This window comes from Stylophora pistillata, chromosome 10 (assembly GCF_964205215.1).
Source record: "Stylophora pistillata chromosome 10, jaStyPist1.2, whole genome shotgun sequence".
Taxonomy (NCBI): domain Eukaryota; kingdom Metazoa; phylum Cnidaria; class Anthozoa; order Scleractinia; family Pocilloporidae; genus Stylophora; species Stylophora pistillata.
Window position 1 is genome coordinate 30,782,237 of NC_142528.1, and position 21,479 is coordinate 30,803,715.

Consider the following 21,479-nt stretch of genomic DNA (forward strand, 5'->3'; position numbering starts at 1 on the left):
AATTTTTGATTGGTATTTTTGTGAAATGTCAGAGTCAGGGAATTGTTATGATTAACTTTTCGTCAACATTAAACCAGGAATGAACTGGCTCGTCAAGATCTGGCTGAGCCAATGGTATGTCACTGCTGTTCCCCTTGAAGGATTTCTTTGCTGATCTTGAAGAAGCCGTTGTCGGACTCGCCTTGTCTGCTACATCAGGGTCCTAAAGAAACAAACAAATAAACAGTTTTAAGGTCTTGCTACAAGCTCCTTAGGTCGAAGTTGTGAAACAGCTTTCACAATAATAACTGCAAAATGATCTTGAACTGATATAATGTCCCTTTTCTTCATACAAGTTAAAAGAAGGAAAAGTAACAAATGAGCGTTAGAATAAAAAAGGAAGACTTAATTTAGTTTCGAACACCCACAGCACTACTAGCACTGATGAGTGTAAACAGAGTCAACAGGGATGTTGACTCTGTTTACACTGTATGTTGACTCTGTTTACCCGTATGTAAACAAAAACAAAGGCGTGGTTGACTAAGATCCTTTGAGACGGTGGCTAACAACAAATCAAACTTTGGGATTTTCCAAGTTCGTACGGTAGCGACTGAACTGTTTCATTCCTAAGGAGACTTTTTATCCTAAGCTGTGAAAGCTAGTCAGTAAGTAGGAGTGTGCTCTTAGTTCTCCTTGAAGAGCCCGGAGTAAAGACGTCGTCACTGTCCTCCATTTCTCGTTCTTTCATCCATTCGATTTTGAGCTGAAACAGAGCAAAGAACGTACGGGGTTACATAATAGAGTTTATTACATCGCACGCAGCGACCGTGGGCAAGAAGGAACGAATCCTGTGTTGTGATTGGCTAGCCGAGCGGGTAAGATGGGCCGGGATTGCCAGCATTGATCCCGCGTACAAAAAAAAAAAAAAAATAATCATCATTTGAGAAATACTCTATAGCTAAGCAATATCTTTAATGAGAAAAGACCTTTATTGAATCTAACATGTGTATAAAAAAATAAAAAAAATCCTGCTAGTTACAATTCTCCTTTTAAGGAAAAATATCACTAACCTAAACTACATAGTTATATGGCTATGATTAATAAAATTATAATGTGCTGTTTAGCAAGTCTATATCTTACTTTAAGTCTCTTGAGAAAGGAAATGCAAAGTCTTCAAAAGTTCAACGCAAAAGAATAGTAAAAAAGTTTACTATAAAATTTACTATAATTTACTATAATAATAATAATAATAATAATAATAGTATAATAATAATCCTTTGAATATATCAACAAAGTTGAAATGGTAAGTTGGCCACCGTTACGGTTATAAACGCTGGCGTTTCCAGCTTTAGCCCTTCGTCGGAGCGAATAGAGGAATTGTGGGTTGTGTGTGCTTTCAAAGGCAGAAAGTGAGCTACGTGATTGGTGGGAACATGGCAAGGAGAAAAACATGAATAAATTAGTGGAATGAAAAGCGTTCGTTGATACCTGTGGGATTTAGACTGCTGGTTTGGAAGATGAGCTTTTGTTCAAGGGTTTTTCGGCTTTCCGTGCAACCTAAGTGTAAGGAAAGACCGCAGATTGCCCTAGGTTGCTTGTTTACGTGCACCTCCGCCAATGTAATCTATTGCATAACTCACTCTTATTGCAAAAAAGATTTACATTGGCGAAACAGGCAGAGGACTAGGTGACCGATTCCGAGAAAACCTTCGCGACGTGGAGAGGAACGACAAGGACGCATCGAAACCAGTCGCTTGACATTTTAATTTACCCAATCATTCCTCGACCTTCCATGAAATTTTTGATTGGTATTTTTGTGAAATGTCAGAGTCAGGGAATTGTTATGATTAACTTTTCGTCAACATTAAACCAGGAATGAACTGGCTCGTCAAGATCTGGCTGAGCCAATGGTATGTCACTGCTGTTCCCCTTGAAGGATTTCTTTGCTGATCTTGAAGAAGCCGTTGTCGGACTCGCCTTGTCTGCTACATCAGGGTCCTAAAGAAACAAACAAATAAACAGTTTTAAGGTCTTGCTACAAGCTCCTTAGGTCGAAGTTGTGAAACAGCTTTCACAATAATAACTGCAAAATGATCTTGAACTGATATAATGTCCCTTTTCTTCATACAAGTTAAAAGAAGGAAAAGTAACAAATGAGCGTTAGAATAAAAAAGGAAGACTTAATTTAGTTTCGAACACCCACAGCACTACTAGCACTGATGAGTGTAAACAGAGTCAACAGGGATACAAAATGAAACCCATAAACTTTATTCTCACCGAAGAAGAGGGATCTGCTTTTGAAGAGTCGCTTCTTTCAGCAGCAAGTTCTCTTATTACGTTTTCTTTCTCGTGCTTAATCTCCTCTACACTCCTATCCTTGTCGTCAAAGTGTCTCTGGTAATTCCGTTTCGTTTTCCCGCGGTTCCTCTTCCATCTCTCTTCTCAAATCCTGCTTACACTGCTCGCGGATTGTGGACAGTTTGATCTCATTCTCTGCCTTTTTGGCGTTAGCCACCTCTAAGTTTGACGCATGGTTTTCATGATGTTTTCTCTTGAATCGTTCTTTTTTCTGATTTCTTCATCCTTCTTTACCAGCTTTTCCTCCAGAGTAGCAGGCTATTTCTGCAATCTGGCTATTTCCTTCTCCATGTTCTGCATCCGCTTGGAGGCGCTTCGCTCATTAACTTCGTTCTTGTTGGACATATTTTTCATGGCATCAGTAGCAGCCATCGCTTGGTTCTTCAAGCTGGTAATTCCCTTTTTCTTTATGTTCAGCGCCTTGGTTGCTAAGGCGCACTTTTCTTGCCACGTTTGCAGTTCTGTGTAAAGAGTTTCCAATTCACCTTGACGTTCGTCAAGTGTCTGTCCTTGTTCAGCTAATATTATATCTCGCTCTTCTAACACTTTTTCCAGGTTGGCAATCACATCTTTGTCCTTTCCTGCATCTGCGAAAAACAAGAACATGATTCCAAAGCACATTTGAGAAGTGCATTACGTTCAACACATGATGTCTCTCTTTTCTTCTCGTGTATGAAAAACCTTCTAGTCCAACTGCACTATAAAAATCATGCAAATGTACATAGAAGAAGTCTTGATTTGACCTCCCATACTCTTACTATTTTGAAACAAACAGACTTTACATTCTCTGTGGTCGCTTAAGGTAGTTTTTACTGAATGCAGACAGTACAACTCGACATAACTTTTGTGTCAGGCATACCCTAGCCGTCACAATTCTTGCTCAGCGATCGCTCAACATCCTCTATATAAAGCAATATTATTGAAAAAATGAAACTTTCGCAGCAGCTACCTGATGAGACTAGACGCAGGTTTCTTTCCATGGAACTCTTTTCGTCATTAAGCGTTTTCACTTTGTCCGCGAGTGTCCTGATCTGTTCTCGGGATTTTTCATTTTTAACTGATGCTTTCCTAATGTTTTGCTCCAGTTCTTCGACTGTTTTGTTCCTGTCTTCGATGGTCTTTTGCATGGACATCACTTCATTACGCACCCATCGATCAAAAAGGAAAAGCATGGAAAAGCAAACAAACAAACAAATTAAATAGAATTACGTGCGGCGTATATCTGCTATCAAGAAGCCGACTAAGTCAACAACAAGTTAATGAAAAAAACACAGTGCATTAATTAAGTCTCTCTAAGGGCAAAGGAAAAATGAGCAGTATCTTTGCCACCTTCACGGAAAAACAGGTGTTTTGCAATTTTACATAAAGTACATCGAATCTCGCCTGAGTTGTCAAAAATTAGAGAACTTCTGTTCATTGCCTGTACTGGAACACGAGTGCGAAGTTTTGCGCAGAGGAGGGAGTCTGTTATTTTACCCGAGTGTTTCTAATAATAACGTTTTGCTGCTAAGCGTGCGACTGCCTGCATGGTTAATCAGTTTCCACCAACCATTACATGTCTGACGTTGTCAAAATGATACACGCGATGTAAATGTAGTGCGAAAAACCATTTCTTCCTCAAGGTATGTTCCCAGTGTGAACAAGTGTCTTTTTTTTTCGTAACTCGCAGTTTTTTAGCGTTGCAGTGTGTTTCGTTTAGAACTAAACTGTTTTATATAACTTAGATAGATGGTTGGCCTGTTGAAGTACAGGCTTAAATATATTTTCAAAAGGGAGTTGTGCCGTGAAATTTGGTGAGTCATTTTATTTGTCTTGCTCGATATAGGGGAAAGTGGAGTGTTGTATCGCATGCATTAATTTCACTTCGCTGCGAAAGAAATTAAAAAACCTCTCATAATTAAATAATATTCATGTCATTTTTTGTAATAATAATAATAATAATAATAATATAAAAAATTGAATAATGTTCAATGTCTGATCACTTTCTTTTTACATGGAATGGGGTCATCTGTGACTTGCTCCCAGGCTCTGGTCCTGTCTTTTCTCCCTCGGGTATTTCCACTTTGACGTGACACTTGCCTTTGAATTCTGATTGCATTGTTATTATAACCAAATGCTCGAATATCAGGATTATCATTCCGTCTGCCTAACTTGCGCTGATGGCCAAAATATTCCTCTAGAGAATCTTGACAGAAGCGCACAGTCAAGACAAACTCCACCCCTTCTTGGAGGAGAAATTGCGTAGCCTCAATAACAGAATAGACTGTGAGCTGAAAACCTTCATGAGTTTGCCACCAGATAAACATTTTGCTCCTTGCATTCTAATCGAAATTTCCAGGTCTGTTGTTAGGTGTTTCTTTCCAGGTCTTAAGGTAATCAAGGAGTTTCAGTAACCACTGAAACCTGAAATAAAAAGTACATAAAATTTAGAATTGTCATATTCCAAGGGTTAGAGTTGTCATATTACACATTAATCTGCTCTATGAAAATATCCATGTATACAGAATGGTTAACAGAACAGTGTAAATTTACATTTTCATCAAGAACCACAGCTGCACTATCCATTATTTTGATTGTTTACATTGGATGTAGCAAGGGAGCCTCGTTTTCATGTGGTTTACATAAGGGTGTATTTTTTGGGTTATTCTGCTGTCAACAAAGTACAGGATATTAGTATACCAGTGTAAAGCACTAATTGGTCTAACTGTGGGGTTAGGGTTACAATAAACATACAATTTGCACTACATGTATAGCATTCAAACAAACTAATGACAAGATTTAGGTATACCACAGTCACATGTTAAATTTATAATTACAAAAAAGAGGAAAATATACAGATGACAACATATATAACTATAATAACAATAATAATTGCCATACCTGCCATCCTGAGAGTCACGGTATGGAGCAAGTAAGGCTAAATATATCTCTACTCTATTAGAGCAGTTCACCAAAATTGCAAAAACTTTACGACCCTTTGATAAAAATACTTACAGGGTAATAATAAACAGACATGAATCATACATTATTAAGTATAGCGACATCTACTGGCATAACAAAAAAAAATTACCTGCTCTTGAGTGGACTCTGATGTGAACACCTTGTCCATCTCGAACAGTTTCGTTGATCCTTTGGAGAAAACACCAAGAACACCATCGTCATCTTCGTCAAAAGAAACAACATTGGCAGCCATTTTTCCTCCTCCGTCTTCTTTGATCACAGGCCTTCCCCTGCAATATACTGTAACGTTGCCTTTCAATTCCACCAGTTCGTTGTGGAGCTTTTTCCTCAGCGCCATTTCCTTTTTGTACTTCGTAACCAATTCTTTATCTTTGTCATCAATTCCTTCGATGCGCTGCACAATCTGTAGGGAAAACAAAAGTGGAGTTACATTCAGAACTGAAATTGCAAACAGATCGCGAGATTCTCGCAGGAGAAATCCATCCTTGTGTAAACGAGGTACCCCATACAGTGGAACCTCGACTTCACGAACCTCTATATAAGTTTGCCCCGAGATTTCGCTGCTAAACTGGTGCATTGATGAAGGAAACACCATCACTTCCTTCTTTTGCATCAGTTACTGTTCGCTAGCGCGAGGTTTGCATTAAAAGATTAGAGGCCGACCGCATGATGTCACGTCCGACTCATCAAATACAACATCTACTGGCATAGCAAAAAAAAAATTACCTGCTTTTGAGTGGACTCTGATGTGAACACCTTGTCCATCTCAAATAGTTTTGTTGATCCTTTGGAGAAAACACCAACAACACCATCGTCATCTTCGTGAAAAGAAACAACATTGGCAGCCATTTTTCCTCCTCCGTCTTGTTTGATCACAGGCCTTACCCTGCAATATACTCTAATGTTGCCTTTCAATTCCACCAGTTCGTTGTGGAGCTTTTTCCTCAGCGCCATTTCCTTTTTGTACTTCGTAACCAATTCTTTATCTTTGTCATCAATTCCTTCGATGCGCTGCACAATCTGTAAGGAAAACAAAAGTGGAGTTTCATTCAGAACTGAAATTGCAAACAGATCGCGAGATTCTCGCAGGAGAAATCCATCCTTGTGTAAACGAGGTACCCCATACAGTGGAACCTCGACTTCACGAACCTCTATATAAGTTTGCTCCGAGATTTCGCTGCTAAACTGGTGCATTGATGAAGGAAACACCATCACTTCCTTCTTTTGCATCAGTTACTGTTCGCTAGCGCGAGGTTTGCATTAAAAAATGAAAGCCCGAACGCATGATGTCACGTCCGACTCATCAAATACAACATCTACTGGCATAACAAAAAAAAAATTACCTGCTGTTGAGTGGACTCTGATGTTGAACACCTTGTCCATCTCGAACAGTTTTGTTGATCCTTTGGAGAAAACACCAACAACACCATCGTCATCTTCGTCAAAAGAAACAACATTGGGAGCCATTTTTCCTCTTCCGTCTTCTTTGATCACAGGCCTTACCCTGCAATATACTCTAGTGTTGCCTTTCAATTCCACCAGTTCGTTGTGGAGCTTTATCCTCAGCGCCATTTCCTTTTTGTACTTCGTAACCAATTAATTCTTTATCTTCGTCATCAATTCCTTCGATGCGCTGCAAAATCTGTAAGGAAAACAAAAGTGGAATTCCATTCAGAACTGAAATTGCAAACAGATCGCGAGATTCTCGCAGGAGAAATCCATCCTTGTGTAAACGAGGTACCCCATACAGTGGAACCTCGACTTCACGAACCTCTATATAACGAAGTCCTAGGTATAACGAACGATACTTCAGCTTCAGCCCGGCTAAAGTTACAGTAAAATGTATGCCACGAAGCCTCGATATAACGAGCCACTTTCCCCAGTCCCTTGGCACTTCGTAAATTGAGGTTCCACTGTACTTAGTGTCTTGAAACATGCGAGCTACATGAAGTGAAACCTACTTGTTTTATCACCTCGCGTATTGCCGGTTTAATTCGAGTCCCGAGTTTTAAACAGTTTATCCTTAGATCGTGATGTTCTCTCTTTATATTGTCCAAAGTGTTCTTCATTAAAATCAACTGCTGTGTAACGCTTTTCAGCTTTGAGCGCATAACGCTGGTTTCCCTCCCACATTTGGCCCGCTCCTCTGCAACAAGTCGTCTTTTTTCCTCTTCAAAGTCTTTCGTCTGTTGTTCAAATTCTTGTCCCACCTGATCGATATCCGCTTTATATTTGTTGATCTGTTGGAGAGGGAGAGGATAAAAACAAACACGAAAATCAAACACTAACTTGCGCTGATGGCCAAAATATTGCTCTAGAGAATCTTGACAGAAGCGCTCAGTCAAGACAAACTCCACCCCTTCTTGGAGGAGAAAATGCGTAGCCTCAATAACAGAATAGACTGTGAGCTGAAAACCTTCATGAGTTTCCCACCAGATAAACATTTTGCTCCTTGCATTCTGATCGAAATTTCCAGTTCTGTTGTTACGTGTTTCTTTCCAGGTCTTAAGGTAATCAAGGAGTTTCAGTAACCACTGAAACCTGAAATAAAAATTAAATAAAACTTAGAATTGTCATATTGCAAGGGTTAGAGTTGTCATATTACACATTAATCTGCTCTATGAAAATTTCCATGTATACAGAATGGTTAACAGAACAGTGTAAATTTACATTTTCATCAAGAACCACAGCTGCACTATCCATTATTTTGATTGTTTACATTGGATGTAGCAAGGGAGCCTCGTTTTCATGTGGTTTACATAAGGGTGTATTTTTTTAGGTTATTCTGCTGTCAACAAAGTACAGGATATTATTATACCAGTGTAAAGCACATATTTGTTTAACTGTGGGGTTAGGGTTACAATAAACATACAATTTGCACTACATGTGTAGCATTCAAACAAACTAATGACAAGATTTAGGTATACCACAGTCACATGTTAAATTTATAATTACAAAAAAAAGGAAAATATACAGATGACAACATATATAACTATAATAACAATAATAATTGCCATACCTGCCATCCTGAGAGTCACGGTATGGAGCAAGTAAGGCTAAATATATCTCTACTCCATTAGAGCAGTTCACCGAAATTGCAAAAACTTTACCACACTTTGATAAAAATACTTACATGCTAATAATAAACAAACATGAATCACACATTATTAAGTATAGCGAGGATTTAGTACGGGTCGCAAATGACGAACAAAAAGATTTTCAAGCAATATTTTCCAGTACACACAACTGTCTCAAAGCTCCTTTAAATGAAAGTTTGCTCCGAGATTTCGCTGCTAAACTGGTGCATTGATGAAGGAAACACCATCACTGCCTTCTTTTGCATCAGTTACTGTTCGCTAGCGTGAGGTTTGTATTAAAAAATTAAAGCCCGAACGCATGATGTCACGTCCGACTCATCAAATACAACATCTACTGGCATAACAAAAAAAAAATTACCTGCTGTCGAGTGGACTCTGATGTGAACACCTTGTCCATCTCGAACAGTTTTGTTGATCCTTTCAGGGAGAAAACACCAAGGACACCATCGTCATCTTCGTCAAAAGAAACAGCATTGGCAGCCATTCTTCCTCCTCCGTCTTCTTTGATCACAGGCCTTACCCTGCAATATACTCTAATGTTGCCTTTCAATTCCACCAGTTCGTTGTGGAGCTTTTTCCTCAGCGCCATTTCCTTTTTGTACTTCATAACCAATTCTTTCTCTTTGTCATCAATTCCTTCCTTCCTTACCCAATCATTCCTCGACCTTCCATGAAATTTTTGGTTGGTATTTTTGTCAAATGTCGGAGTCAGGGAATTGTTATGATTAACTTTTCGTCAATATTAAACCAGGAATAAACTGGCTCGTCAAGATCTACCTGAGCCAATGGTAGGTCAGTTCTGTTCCCCTTGCAGGATTTCTTTGCTGATCTTGAAGAAGCCGTTGTCGGACTCGCCTTGTCTGCTACATCAGGGTCCTAAAGAAACAAACAAATAAACAGTTTTAAGGTCTTGCTACCAGCTCCTTAGGTCGAAATTGTGAAACAGCTTTCGCAATAATAACTGCAAAATGATCTTGAACTGATATAATGTCTCTTTTCTTCATACAAGTTAAAAGAAGGAAAAATAACAAATGAGCGTTAGAATAAAAAAAGAAGACTTAATTTAGTTTCGAACACCCACAGCACCTCTAGCACTGATGAGTGTAAACAGAGTCAACAGGGATACAAAATAAAGCCCATAAACTTTATTCTCACCGAAGAAGAGGGATCTGCTTTTGAAGAGTCGCTTCTTTCAGCAGCAAGTTCTCTTTCTACGTTTTCTTTCTCATGCTAAATCTCCTACACACTCCTATCCTTGTCGTCAAGTTCTCTCTGGTAATCCCGTTTCGTTTTCCCGCAGTTCCTCTTCCATCTCTCTTCTCAAATCCTGCTTACACTGCTCGCGGATTGTGGACAGTTTGATCTTATGCCAACTAAAGCGCAGCGTAAATCTCTATTTTAAACCAACTTTACGCCGTGCGTAATGGTCTCTTAATTAAGTCTCATTACTCCAGCTTTACGTCAGTGCGTAATGGCCGTGTAAAGCGTGCCTTTACGAAATGTAAATGTGGTGTAAAGCTATGTAAAGTAGATCTTTACGGCAGCTTTATGATAACATTACACAACTTAAATGTTTTTTCATGCTTTGCTATTCTCAAGTGAAAAAGTGTCACTTTATTTCTGCGCTAACTTGCAATTGACTTAATAGTTATAGTTATATTTCACAGCTCGCGGACGCAGTCGTCTGGCAATTATGGTTCTTGTGGAGTCTTGCTCTGTTTTTGCTTCACGACATCCCTAAAGGTATCAACAGATTAAACATAAAGTGAGCTACACCAAAAGTCTTTGTGGCAGAAAAAACGTCTGACTTCAAACTGAATGGATTTGTTCCTGACGGGGATCATTGTAACTGTTTTGCAGGAGACAAATATGCTGGCACCGCAGGTTTCTTAAACAGCTTTTCTCTCTTTTTCGCGGAGGATTGAGTTAACGTTGGTGATGTGCACTTTTCATTGTCTTCGCCTGAAAAAGAGATATACACTTCAAAGCTCGATAAGGAGGCACGCCTGTACGAGTTAGGAAATATACACGGTTGGAGATTGCATCAGAACTTCACAAAACTTTATACATACAACGCTATCTTGCAAGTCATGGAAGAGTTTCCTCTTTTTTGACTCTACTTTGAGTGACTCTGTCTCGTCCTGCGAAGAGATTTAAATTTAGCATTTATTGGGCACTCGAACAAAGCAACTTAGCCTGAGTAGCGGCCCTAGAGGAAGGGGGAAAGGGGGTGGGAAGCCGAGGGGAGAGAGGCGTGGGGAGAGGGAAGGAAGAGCCTGCGAGCGACCCCGTGGATTCTTCCAAACTCTTACCGATTAATTATGCATAGTTATAGTTATATTTTACAGCTCGTGGACACAGTCGTCTGGCAATTATGGTTCTTGTGGAGATTTGCTCTGTTTTTGCTTCACGACATCCCTAAAGGTATCAACAGATTAAACATAAAGTGAGCTACACCAAAAATCTTTGTGACAGAAAAAACGTCTGACTTGAAACTGAATGGATTTGTGCCTGATGGGGATCATTGTAACTGTTTTGCAGGAGACAAATATGCTGGCACCGCAGGTTTCTTAAACAGCTTTTTTCTCTTTTTCTCGGCGAATTGAGTTAACGTTGGTGATGTGCCCTTTTCATTCTCTTTCATTGGGGAGAGGGAAGGAAGAGCCTTCCAGCGACCCCGTGGATTCTTCCAAACTTCCACGGATTAATTATGCATAGTTATAGTTATATTTCAAAGCTCGCGGATGCAGTCGTCTGGCATTTATGGTTCTTGCGGAGTCTTGCTCTGTTTTTGCTTCACGACATCCCTAAAGGTATCAAAAGATTAAATATAAAGTGAGCTACACCAAAACTCTTTGTGGCAGAAAAAACGTCTGATTTCAAACTGGATGGATTTGTGCCTGACGGGGATCATTGTAACTGTTTTGCAGGAGACAAATATGCTGGCACCGCAGGTTTCTTAAACAGCTTTTTTCTCTTTTTCGCGGAGGATTGAGTTAACGTTGGTGATGTGCACTTTTCATTGTCTTCACCTGAAAAAGAGATATACACTTCAAAGCTCGATAAAGAGGCACGCCTGTACCAGTTAGGAAATGTCCATGGTTCGAAATTGCATCAGAACTTCACAAAACTTTATACCTGCAACGCTATCTTGCAAATCTTGGAATTTTTTTTTTGACTCTACTTTGAGTGACTCTGTCTCGTCCTGCGAAGAGATCTAAATTCAGCATTTAATGGGCACTCGAACAAAGCAACTTAGCCTGAGTAGCGGCCCTAGAGGAAGGGGGAAAGGGGGTAGCAGGCTGAGCGGAGAGAGGCGTGGTGAGGGGGAAGGAAGAGACTGCCAGCGATCCCGTGGATTCTTCCAAACTCCCACCGATTAATTATGCATAGTTATAGTTATATTTCAAAGCTCGCGGACGCAGTCGTCTGGCAATTATGGTTCTTGTGGAGTCTTGCTCTGTTTTTGCTTCACGACATCCCTAAAGGTATCAAAAGATTAAACATAACGTGAGCTACACCAAAACTCTTTGTGGCAGAAAAAACGTCTGATTTCAAACTGGATGGATTTGTGCCTAACGGGGATCATTGTAGCTGTTTTGCCGGAGACAAATATGCTGGCACCGCAGGTTTCTTAAACAGCTTTTTTCTCTTTTTCGCGGAGGATTGAGTTAACGTTGGTGAATTGCCCTTTTCATTGTTTTCACCTGAAAAAGAGATATACACTTCAAAGCTCGAAAAGAGGCACGCCTGTACGAATTAGGAAATGTCCATGGTTCGAGATTGCATCAGAACGTCACAAAACTTTATACCTGCAACGCTATCTTGGAAGTCTTGGAAGAGTTTCCTCTTTTTTGACTCTACTTTGAGTGACTCTGTCTCGTGCTGCGAAGAGATTTAAATTCAGCATTTAATGGGCACTCGAACCTGCAACTTAGCCTGAGTAGCGGCCCTAGAAGGAGGGGCAAAGGGGGTGGGAAGCCGAGCGGAGAGAGACTTGGGGAGAGGAAAGGAAGCGCCTCCTAGCGACCCCGTGGATTCTTCCAAACTCCCACTGATTAATAATGCATAGTTATAGCTATATTTCACAGCTCGCGGACGCAGTCGTCTGGCAATTACGGTTCTTGTGAAGTCTTGCTCTGTTTTTGCTTCACGACATCCCTAAAAGTATCAAAAGATTAAACATAAAGTGAGCTACACCAAAACTCTTTGCGGCAGAAAAGACGTCTGATTTCAAACTGGATGGATTTGTGCCTGACGGAGATCATTGTAGCTGTTTTGCCGGAGACAAATATGCTGGCACCGCAGGTTTGTTAAACAGCTTTTTTCTCTTTTTCGCGGAGGATTGAGTTAACGTTGGTGATGTGCACTTTTCATTGTCTTGACCTGAAAAAGAGATATACACTTCAAAGCTCGATAAAGAGGCACGCCTGTACGAGTTAGGAAATGTCCATGGTTCGAGATTGCATCAGAACTTCACAAAAGTTTATACCTACAACGCTATCTGGCAAGTCTTGGAAGAGTTTCCTCTTTTTTGACTCTACTTTGAGTGACTCCGTCTCGTCCTGCGAAGAGATTTAAATTCAGCATTTAATGGGCACTCGAACAAAGCAACTTAGCCTGAGTAGCGGCCCTAGAGGAAGGGGGAAAGAGGGTGGGAAGCTAAGCGGAGAGAGGCTTGGAGAGAGGGAAGGAAGAGCCTGCCAGCGACCCCGTGGATTCTTCCAAACTCCCACCGATTAATTATGCATAGTTATAGCTATATTTCACAGCTCGCGGACGCAGTCGTCTGGCAATTATGGTTCTTGTGGAGTCTTGCTCTGTTTTTGCTTCACGACATCCCTAAAGGTATCAAAAGATTAAACATAAAGTGAGCTACACCAAAACTCTTAGTGGCAGAAAAGACGTCTGATTTCAAACTGGATGGATTTGTGCCTGACGGAGATCATTGAAGCTGTTTTGCCGGAGACAAATATGCTGGCACCACAGGTTTCTTAAACAGCTTTTTTCTCTTTTTCGCGGAGGATTGAGTTAACGTTGGTGATGTGCACTTTTCATTGTCTTCACCTGAAAAAGAGATATACACTTCAAAGCTCGATAAAGAGGCACGCCTGTACGAGTTAGGAAATGTCCATGGTTCGAGATTGCATCAGAACTTCACAAAACTTTATACCTGCAACGCTATCTGGCAAGTCTTGGAAGAGTTTCCTCTTTTTTGACTCTACTTGGAGTGACTCCGTCTCGTCCTGCGAAGAGATCTAAATTCAGCATTTAATGGGCACTCGAACAAAGCAACTTAGCCTGAGTAGCGGCCCTAGAGGAAGGGGGAAAGGGGGTGGGAAGCTGAGCGGAGAGAGGCTTGGGGAGAGGGAAGGAAGAGCCTGCCAGCGACTCCGTGGATTCTTCCAACTCCCACTGATTAATTATGCATAGTTTTCGCTATATTTCACAGCTCGCGGACGCAGTCGTCTGGCAATTATGGTTCTTGTGGAGTCTTGCTCTGTTTTTACTTCACGACATCCCTAAAGGTATCAAAAGATTAAACATAAAGTGAGGTACACCAAAACTCTTTGTGGCAGAAAAAACGTCTGATTTCAAACTGGATGGATTTGTGCCTGACGGAGATTATTGAAGCTGTTTTGCCGGAGACAAATATGCTGGCACCGCAGGTCGAAATTGTGAAACAGCTTTCGCAATAATAACTGCAAAATGATCTTGAACTGATATAATGTCTCTTTTCTTCATACAAGTTAAAAGAAGGAAAAATAACAAATGAGCGTTAGAATAAAAAAAGAAGACTTAATTTAGTTTCGAACACCCACAGCACCTCTAGCACTGATGAGTGTAAACAGAGTCAACAGGGATACAAAATGAAGTCCATAAACTTTATTCTCACCGAAGAAGAGGGATCTGCTTTTGAAGAGTCGCTTCTTTCAGCAGCAAGTTCTCTTTCTACGTTTTCTTTCTCATGCTTAATCTCCTACACACTCCTATCCTTGTCGTCAAGTTGTCTCTGGTAATCCCGTTTAGTTTTCCCGCAGTTCCTCTTTCATCTCTCTTCTCAAATCCTGCTTACACTGCTCGGGGTTTGTGGACAGTTTGACCTTACGCCAACAAAAGGCAGCGTAAATCTCTATTTTACACCAACTTTACGCCGTGCGTAAAGGTCTCTAAAATAAGTCTCATTACTCCAGCTTTACGTCAGTGCGTAATGGCCGTGTAAAGCGTGCCTTTACGAAATGTAAATGTGGTGTAAAGCTGTGTAAAGTAGATCTTTACGGCAGCTTTATGATAACATTACACAACTTAAATGTTTTTTCATGCTTTGCTATTCTCAAGTGAAAAAGTGTCACTTTATTTCTGCGCTAACTTGCAATTGACCTAATAGTTATAGTTATATTTCACAGCTCGCGGACGCAGTCGTCTGGCAATTATGGTTCTTGTGGAGTCTTGCTCTGTTTTTGCTTCACGACATCCCTAAAGGTATGAAAAGATTAAACATAAAGTGAGCTACACCAAAACTCTTTGTGGCAGAAAAAACGTCTGATTTCAAACTGGATGGATTTGTGCCTGACGGGGATCATTGTAGCTGTTTTGCCGGAGACAAATATGCTGGCACCGCAGGTTTCTTAAACAGCTTTTCTCTCTTTTTCGCGGAGGATTGAGTTAACGTTGGTGATGTGCCCTTTTTATTGTCTTCACCTGAAAAAGAGATATACACTTCAAAGCTCGATAAAGAGGCACGCCTGTACGAGTTAGGAAATGTCCATGGTTCGAGATTGCATCAGAACTTCACGAAACTTTATACCTGCAACGCTATCTTGCAAGTCTTGGAAGAGTTTCCTCTTTTTTGACTCTACTTTGAGTGACTCTGTCTCGTCCTGCGAAGAGATTTAAATTCAGCATTTAATGGGCACTCGAACAAAGCAACTTAGCCTGAGTAGCGGCCCTAGAGGAAGGGGGAAAGGGGGTGGGAAGCCGATGAGCACTGATGAGTGTAAACAGAGTCAACAGGGATACAAAATGAAGCCCATAAACTTTATTCTCACCGAAGAAGAGGGATCTGCTTTTGAAGAGTCGCTTTTTTCAGCAGCAATTTCTCTTTCTACGTTTTCTTTCTCATGCTTAATCTCCTCTACACTCCTATCCTTGTCGTCAAAGTGTCTCTGATAATCCCATTTCGTTTTCCCGCAGTTCCTCTTCCATCTCTCTTCTCAAGTCCCGCTTACACTGCTCGGGGATTGTGGACAGTTTTATCTCATTCTCTGCCTTTTTGGCGTTAGCCACCTCTAATTTTTTACGCATGGTTTTCATGATGTTTTCTCTTGAATCGTTCGTTTTTCTGATTTCTTCATCCTTCTTTGCCAGCTTTTCCTCCAGAGTAGCAGGGTATTTCTGTAATCTGGCTATTTCCTTCTCCATGTTCTGCATCCGCTCGGAGGCGCTTCGCTCATTAACTTCGTTCTCGTTGGACATTTTTTTAACGGCATCACTAGCAGCCATCGCTTGGTTCTTCAAGCTGGTAATTCCCTTTTTCTTTATGTCCAGCGCCTTGGTTTTAGTCTTCTGCCTGTTTCGCCTATGTATATCTTTTTGGAATAGGTGCAAGTTATGCAATAGATTACATTGGCGGAGGTGCACGTGAAGTGAGCGGTGATCTTAATGGATCGTTTGGGTCCCGATATTTTATCAGTTTTGTGAATGGAAGGACACGTTTTGCATCGTGCACGAGCGCATTTAAAAGTGCCTGGTTGGTCATTAGTCTGAAAAGAACTTTTGACCAAAAAATTGCCTATGTTTTTCTCGCGTTTGAATGAAATGAGCGGAGGCTGCGAAAAGATAGTGCTTGTCTCTGGATCGTTTTGAAGTAATTTAAAGTTTTTAAGAATGATGGATTTCATTGAGTGGTTGGGAGGGTGAAACGTGAGAGTGAGTGGAATGTGGTCGGAATCTTCCTTTTGCGACGTTTGTAGTGCTGAATGTCGATCAATAAGTAAGGCGCGGTGGTAACCCGCTTGAACGACAGAATCAAGGTAACCACGTTTATCGAAAAACTGGCACATTGACTCTGATTTGTGCTGGAAATCAGTCATCACCACATAAACGACGAATTCTTAGAAACTGAGAAAAAGGAATGGAATTCTTAACGTGAGATGGATGCGAAGACGAATATAACAAGTAATTATGCGAGTCTGTAGGTTTGTCATACACACTAGTGCATAAACCGTTGCCTTCAATTGAAGCTTTGATGTCTAAAAAGGATAAAGAATTGTCAGAAATTTCCCAGGTACATGATTTTAGAGCCGGGTGAAAAGAATTGACTGCGGTTATGAATTGAGTGAGTTCCTCTCTGGTAGAGGAGGTAGCGCCGATACAGTCGTCGATGTAGCGACCGTAGAGTTCAGGTTTGGAGTATGATAATATAATAATTCTACTATTTCTTTCAAATCTTCCTGAAGCGGACTGTTTTTATTTATCATTATTAAAAAAGAGCAGCACATACACGTTTTCTAGTGTAATGGGACGCTGCACAGAAACTAGTACTGAAAGAGAAGAGATAGAAGAAGAGAGGCAGCTTGGTTCGGTTTGCCCACAGAAATTTTCGAAATAACTTTTTTTCATCCATAATCACCGCCTGAAGACCTTTAACTTTCTATGTTTCTTCCCATATATTCAAAGTGTTCTCAGGAGCTAATGAATAATGTAAAAAGAAAATCGTTGGTCTTGTCATTTTCCCTCTGCCTTAACCTCTTCAAACACCTGGAGAGAGAAAAGCGGATTGTAGATTAAAAGAGCGTCTATTGGCTAAATATATCTCTACTTCATTAGAGCAGTTCACCGAAATTGCAAAAACTTTACCACACTTTGATAAAAATACTTACATGCTAATAATAAACAAACATGAATCACACATTATTAAGTATAGCGAGGATTTAGTACGGGTCGCAAATGACGAACAAAAAGATTTTCAAGCAATATTTTCCAGTACACACAACTGTCTCAAAGCTCCTTTAAATGAAAGTTTGCTCCGAGATTTCGCTGCTAAACTGGTGCATTGATGAAGGAAACACCATCACTGCCTTCTTTTGGATCACTTACTGTTCGGTAGCGCGAGGTTTGCATTAAAAAATTAAAGCCCGAACGCATGATGTCACGTCCGACTCATCAAATACAACATCTACTGGCATAACAAAAAAAAAATTACCTGCTGTTGAGTGGACTCTGATGTGAACACCTTGTCCATCTCGAACAGTTTTGTTGATCCTTTGGAGAAAACACCAACAACACCATCGTCATCTTCGTCAAAAGAAACAACATTGGCAGCCATTTTTCCTCCTCCGTCTTCTTTGATCACAGGCCTTACCCTGCAATATACTCTAATGTTGCCTTTCAATTCCACCAGTTCGTTGTGGAGCTTTTTCCTCAGCGCCATTTCCTTTTTGTACTTCGTAACCAATTCTTTCTCTTTGTCATCAATTCCTTCGATGCGCTGCACAATCTGTAAGGAAAAGAAAAGAGGAATTCCATTCAGAACTGAAATTGCAAACAGATCGCGAAATTCTCGCAGGAGAAATCCATCCTTGTGTAAGCGAGGTACCCCATACAGTGGAGCCTCGACTTCACGAACCTCTATATAACGAAGTCCTAGGTATAACGAACGATACTTCAGCTTCAGCCCGGCTAAAGTTACAGCAAAATGTATGCCACGAAACCTCGATATAACGAGCCAATTTCCCCAGTCCCTTGGCACTTCGTAAATTGAGGTCTCACTGTACTTAGTGTCTTGAAACATGCGAGCTACAGGAAGTGAAACCTACTTGTTTTATCACCTCGCCTATTGCCGGTTTAATTCGAGTCCCGAGTTTTAAACAGTTTATCCTTAGATCTTGATGTTCTCTCCTTATATTGTCCAAAGTGTTCTTCATTAAAATCAGCTGCTGTGTAACGCTTTTCAGCTTTGAGCGCATAACGCTGGTTTCCCTCCCACATTTGGCCCGCTCCTCTGCAACAAGTCGTCTTTTTTCCTCTTCGAAATCTTTCGTCTGTTGTTGAAATTCTTGTCCCAGCTGATCGATATCCGCTTTATATTTGTTGATCTGCTGGAGAGGGAGAGGATAAAGACAAACACGAAAAGCAAACACTAACTTGCGCTGATGGCCAAAATATTCCTCTAGAGAATCTTGACAGAAGCGCTCAGTCAAGACAAACTCCACCCCTTCTTGGAGGAGAAATTGCGTAGCCTCAATAACAGAATAGACTGTGAGCTGAAAACCTTCATGAGTTTGCCACCAGGTAAACATTTTGCTCCTTGCATTCTGATCGAAATTTCCAGGTCTGTTGTTACGTGTTTCTTTCCAGGTCTTAAGGTAATCAAGGAGTTTCAGTAACCACTGAAACCTGAAATAAAAATTAAATAAAACTTAGAATTGTCATATTGCAAGGGTTAGAGTTGTCATATTACACATTAATCTGCTCTATGAAAATTTCCATGTATACAGAATGGTTAACAGAACAGTGTAAATTTACATTTTCATCAAGAACCACAGCTGCACTATCCATTATTTTGATTGTTTACATTGGATGTAGCAAGGGAGCCTCGTTTTTATGTGGTTTACATAAGGGTGTATTTCTTAGGTTATTCTGCTGTCCACAAAGTACAGGATATTATTATACCAGTGTAAAGCACTAATTGGTCTAACTGTGGGGTTAGGGTTACAATAAACATACAATTTGCACTACATGTGTAGCATTGAAACAAACTAATGACAAGAGTTAGGTATACCACAGTCACATGTTAAATTTATAATTACAAAAAAGAGGAAAACATACAGATGACAACATATATAACTATAATAACAATAATAATTGCCATACCTGCCATCCTGAGAGTCACGGTATGGAGCAAGTAAGGCTAAATATATCTCTACTCCATTAGAGCAGTTCACCGAAATTGCAAAAACTTTACCACACTTTGATAAAAATACTTACATGCTAATAATAAACAAACATGAATCACACATTATTAAGTATAGCGAGAATTTACTACGGGTCGCAAATGACGAACAAAAAGATTTTCAAGCAATATTTTCCAGTACACACAACTGTCTCAAAGCTCTTTTAAATGAAAGTTTGCTCCGAGATTTCGCTGCTAAACTGGTGCATTGATGAAGGAAACACCATCACTGCCTTCTTTTGCATCAGTTACTGTTCGCTAGCGGGAGGTTTGTATTAAAAAATTAAAGTCCGAACGCATGATGTCACATCCGACTCATTAAATACAACATCTACTGGCATAAAAAAAAAATTACCTGCTGTTGAGTGGACTCTGATGTGAACACCTTGTCCATCTCGAACAGTTTTGTTGATCCTTTCAGGGAGAAAACACCAAGGACACCATCGTCATCTTCGTCAAAAGAAACAACATTGGCAGCCATTTTTCCTCCTCCGTCTTCTTTGATCACAGGCCTTACCCTGCAATATACTCTAATGTTGCCTTTCAATTTCACCAGTTCGTTGTGGAGCTTTTTCCTCAGCGCCATTTCCTTTTTGTACTTCGTAACCAATTCTTTCTCTTTGTCATCAATTCTTTTCTTCCTTACCCAATCATTTTTCGACCTTCCATGAAATATTTGGTTGGTATTTTTGTCAAATGTCGGAGTCAGGGAATTGTTATGATTAACTTTTCGTCAATATTAAACCAGGAATGAACTGGCTTGTCAAGATCTATCTGAGCCAATGGTATGTCAGTTCTGTTCCCCTTGAAGGATTTCTTTGCTGATCTTGAAGAAGCCGTTGTCGGACTCGCCTTGTCTGCTACATCAGGGTCCTAAAGAAACAAACAAATAAACAGTTTTAAGGTCTTGCTACCAGCTCCTTAGGTCGAAATTGTGAAACAGCTTTCGCAATAATAACTGCAAAATGATTTTGAACTGAAATAATGTCTCTTTTCTTCATACAAGTTAAAAGAAGGAAAAGCTTAGAATAAAAAAAGAAGACTTAATTTAGTTTCGAACACCCACAGCACCTCTAGCACTGATGAGTGTAAACAGAGTCAACAGGGATACAAAATAAAGCCCATAAACTTTATTCTCACCGAAGAAGAGGGATCTGCTTTTGAAGAGTCGCTTCTTTCAGCAGCAAGTTCTCTTTCTACGTTTCCTTTCTCATGCTAAATCTCCTACACACTCCTATCCTTGTCGTCAAGTTGTCTCTGGTAATTCCGTTTCGTTTTCCCGCAGTTCCTCTTCCATCTCTCATCTCAAATCCTGCTTACACTGCTCGCGGATTGTGGACAGTTTGATCTTACGCTAACTAAAGCGCAGCGTAAATCTCTATTTTACACCAACTTTACGCCGTGCGTAATGGTCTCTTAAATAAGTCTCATTACTCCAGCTTTACGTCAGTGCGTAATGGCCGTGTAAAGCGTGCCTTTACGAAATGTAAATGTGGTGTAAAGCTGTGTAAAGTAGATCTTTACGGCAGCTTTATGATAACATTACACAACTTAAATGTTTTTTCATGCTTTGCTATTCTCAAGTGAAAAGGTGTCACTTTATTTCTGCGCTAACTTGCAATTGACTTAATAGTTATAGTTATATTTCACAGCTCGCGGACGCAGTCGTCTGGCAATTATGGTTCTTGTGGAGTCTTGCTCTGTTTTTGCTTCACGACATCCCTAAAGGTATCAAAAGATTAAACATAAAGTGAGCTACACCAAAACTCTTTGTGGCAGAAAAAACGTCTGATTTCAAACTGGATGGATTTGTGCCTGACGGGGATCATTGTAGCTGTTTTGCCGGAGACAAATATGCTGGTACCGCAGGTATCTTAAACAGCTTTTTTCTCTTTTTCGCGGAGGATTGAGTTAACGTTGGTGATGTGCCCTTTTCATTGTCTTCACCTGAAAAAGAGATATACACTTCAAAGCTCGATAAAGAGGCACGCCTGTACGAGTTAGGAAATGTCCATGGTTCGAGATTGCATCAGAACTTCACAAAACTTTATACCTGCAACGCTATGTTGCAAGTCTTGGAAGAGTTTCCTCTTTTTTGACTCTACTTTGAGTGACTCTGTCTCGTTCTG

The 21,479-nt window shown here is 40.3% G+C and overlaps 1 protein-coding gene across 3 annotated transcripts; it reads right to left on the reverse strand.

Annotated features, from left to right (window-relative positions):
- Positions 1 to 932: 932 nt before the first annotated feature.
- On the reverse strand, positions 933 to 19,974 carry LOC148722670 (uncharacterized). 3 transcript variants are annotated; one of them, XR_015992620.1, is made up of 6 exons: positions 7,260 to 7,691; positions 6,642 to 6,940; positions 6,025 to 6,318; positions 5,408 to 5,701; positions 4,656 to 4,740; positions 3,332 to 3,472 (listed from the first exon to the last, which is right to left on the reverse strand). XR_015992620.1 is itself a non-coding variant. In XM_088736555.1 (6 exons), exons 3-6 carry the CDS (start codon positions 17,827 to 17,829, stop codon positions 4,714 to 4,716), a joined length of 843 nt encoding a protein of 280 aa, XP_088592681.1. In that variant the 5' UTR covers positions 17,830 to 17,895; positions 18,543 to 18,794; positions 19,706 to 19,974; the 3' UTR covers positions 4,576 to 4,713. The 3 variants fall into 3 exon arrangements, 1 of the variants encoding a protein (XP_088592681.1); XM_088736555.1 differs by lacking the exons at positions 3,332 to 3,472; positions 6,642 to 6,940; positions 7,260 to 7,691 and adding exons at positions 17,602 to 17,895; positions 18,543 to 18,794; positions 19,706 to 19,974 and having other exon boundaries at positions 4,576 to 4,740; XR_015992619.1 differs by lacking the exons at positions 5,408 to 5,701; positions 6,025 to 6,318; positions 6,642 to 6,940; positions 7,260 to 7,691 and adding exons at positions 933 to 1,977; positions 2,257 to 2,924 and having other exon boundaries at positions 3,287 to 3,472; positions 4,331 to 4,737.
- Positions 19,975 to 21,479: the final 1,505 nt, after the last annotated feature.

Coding starts and splice junctions, on each gene's coding strand:
- LOC148722670 (XM_088736555.1), bottom strand. CDS start 17,829: ATGGCGCTGAGGAAAAAGCTCCACAACGAACTGGTGGAATTGAAAGGC. Junction 6,319..17,601: donor CAGAGTCCACTCAACAGCAG/GTAATTTTTTTT, acceptor TTTTCCTTACAG/ATTGTGCAGCGCATCGAAGG. Junction 5,702..6,024: donor CAGAGTCCACTCAAAAGCAG/GTAATTTTTTTT, acceptor TTTTCCCTACAG/ATTGTGCAGCGCATCGAAGG.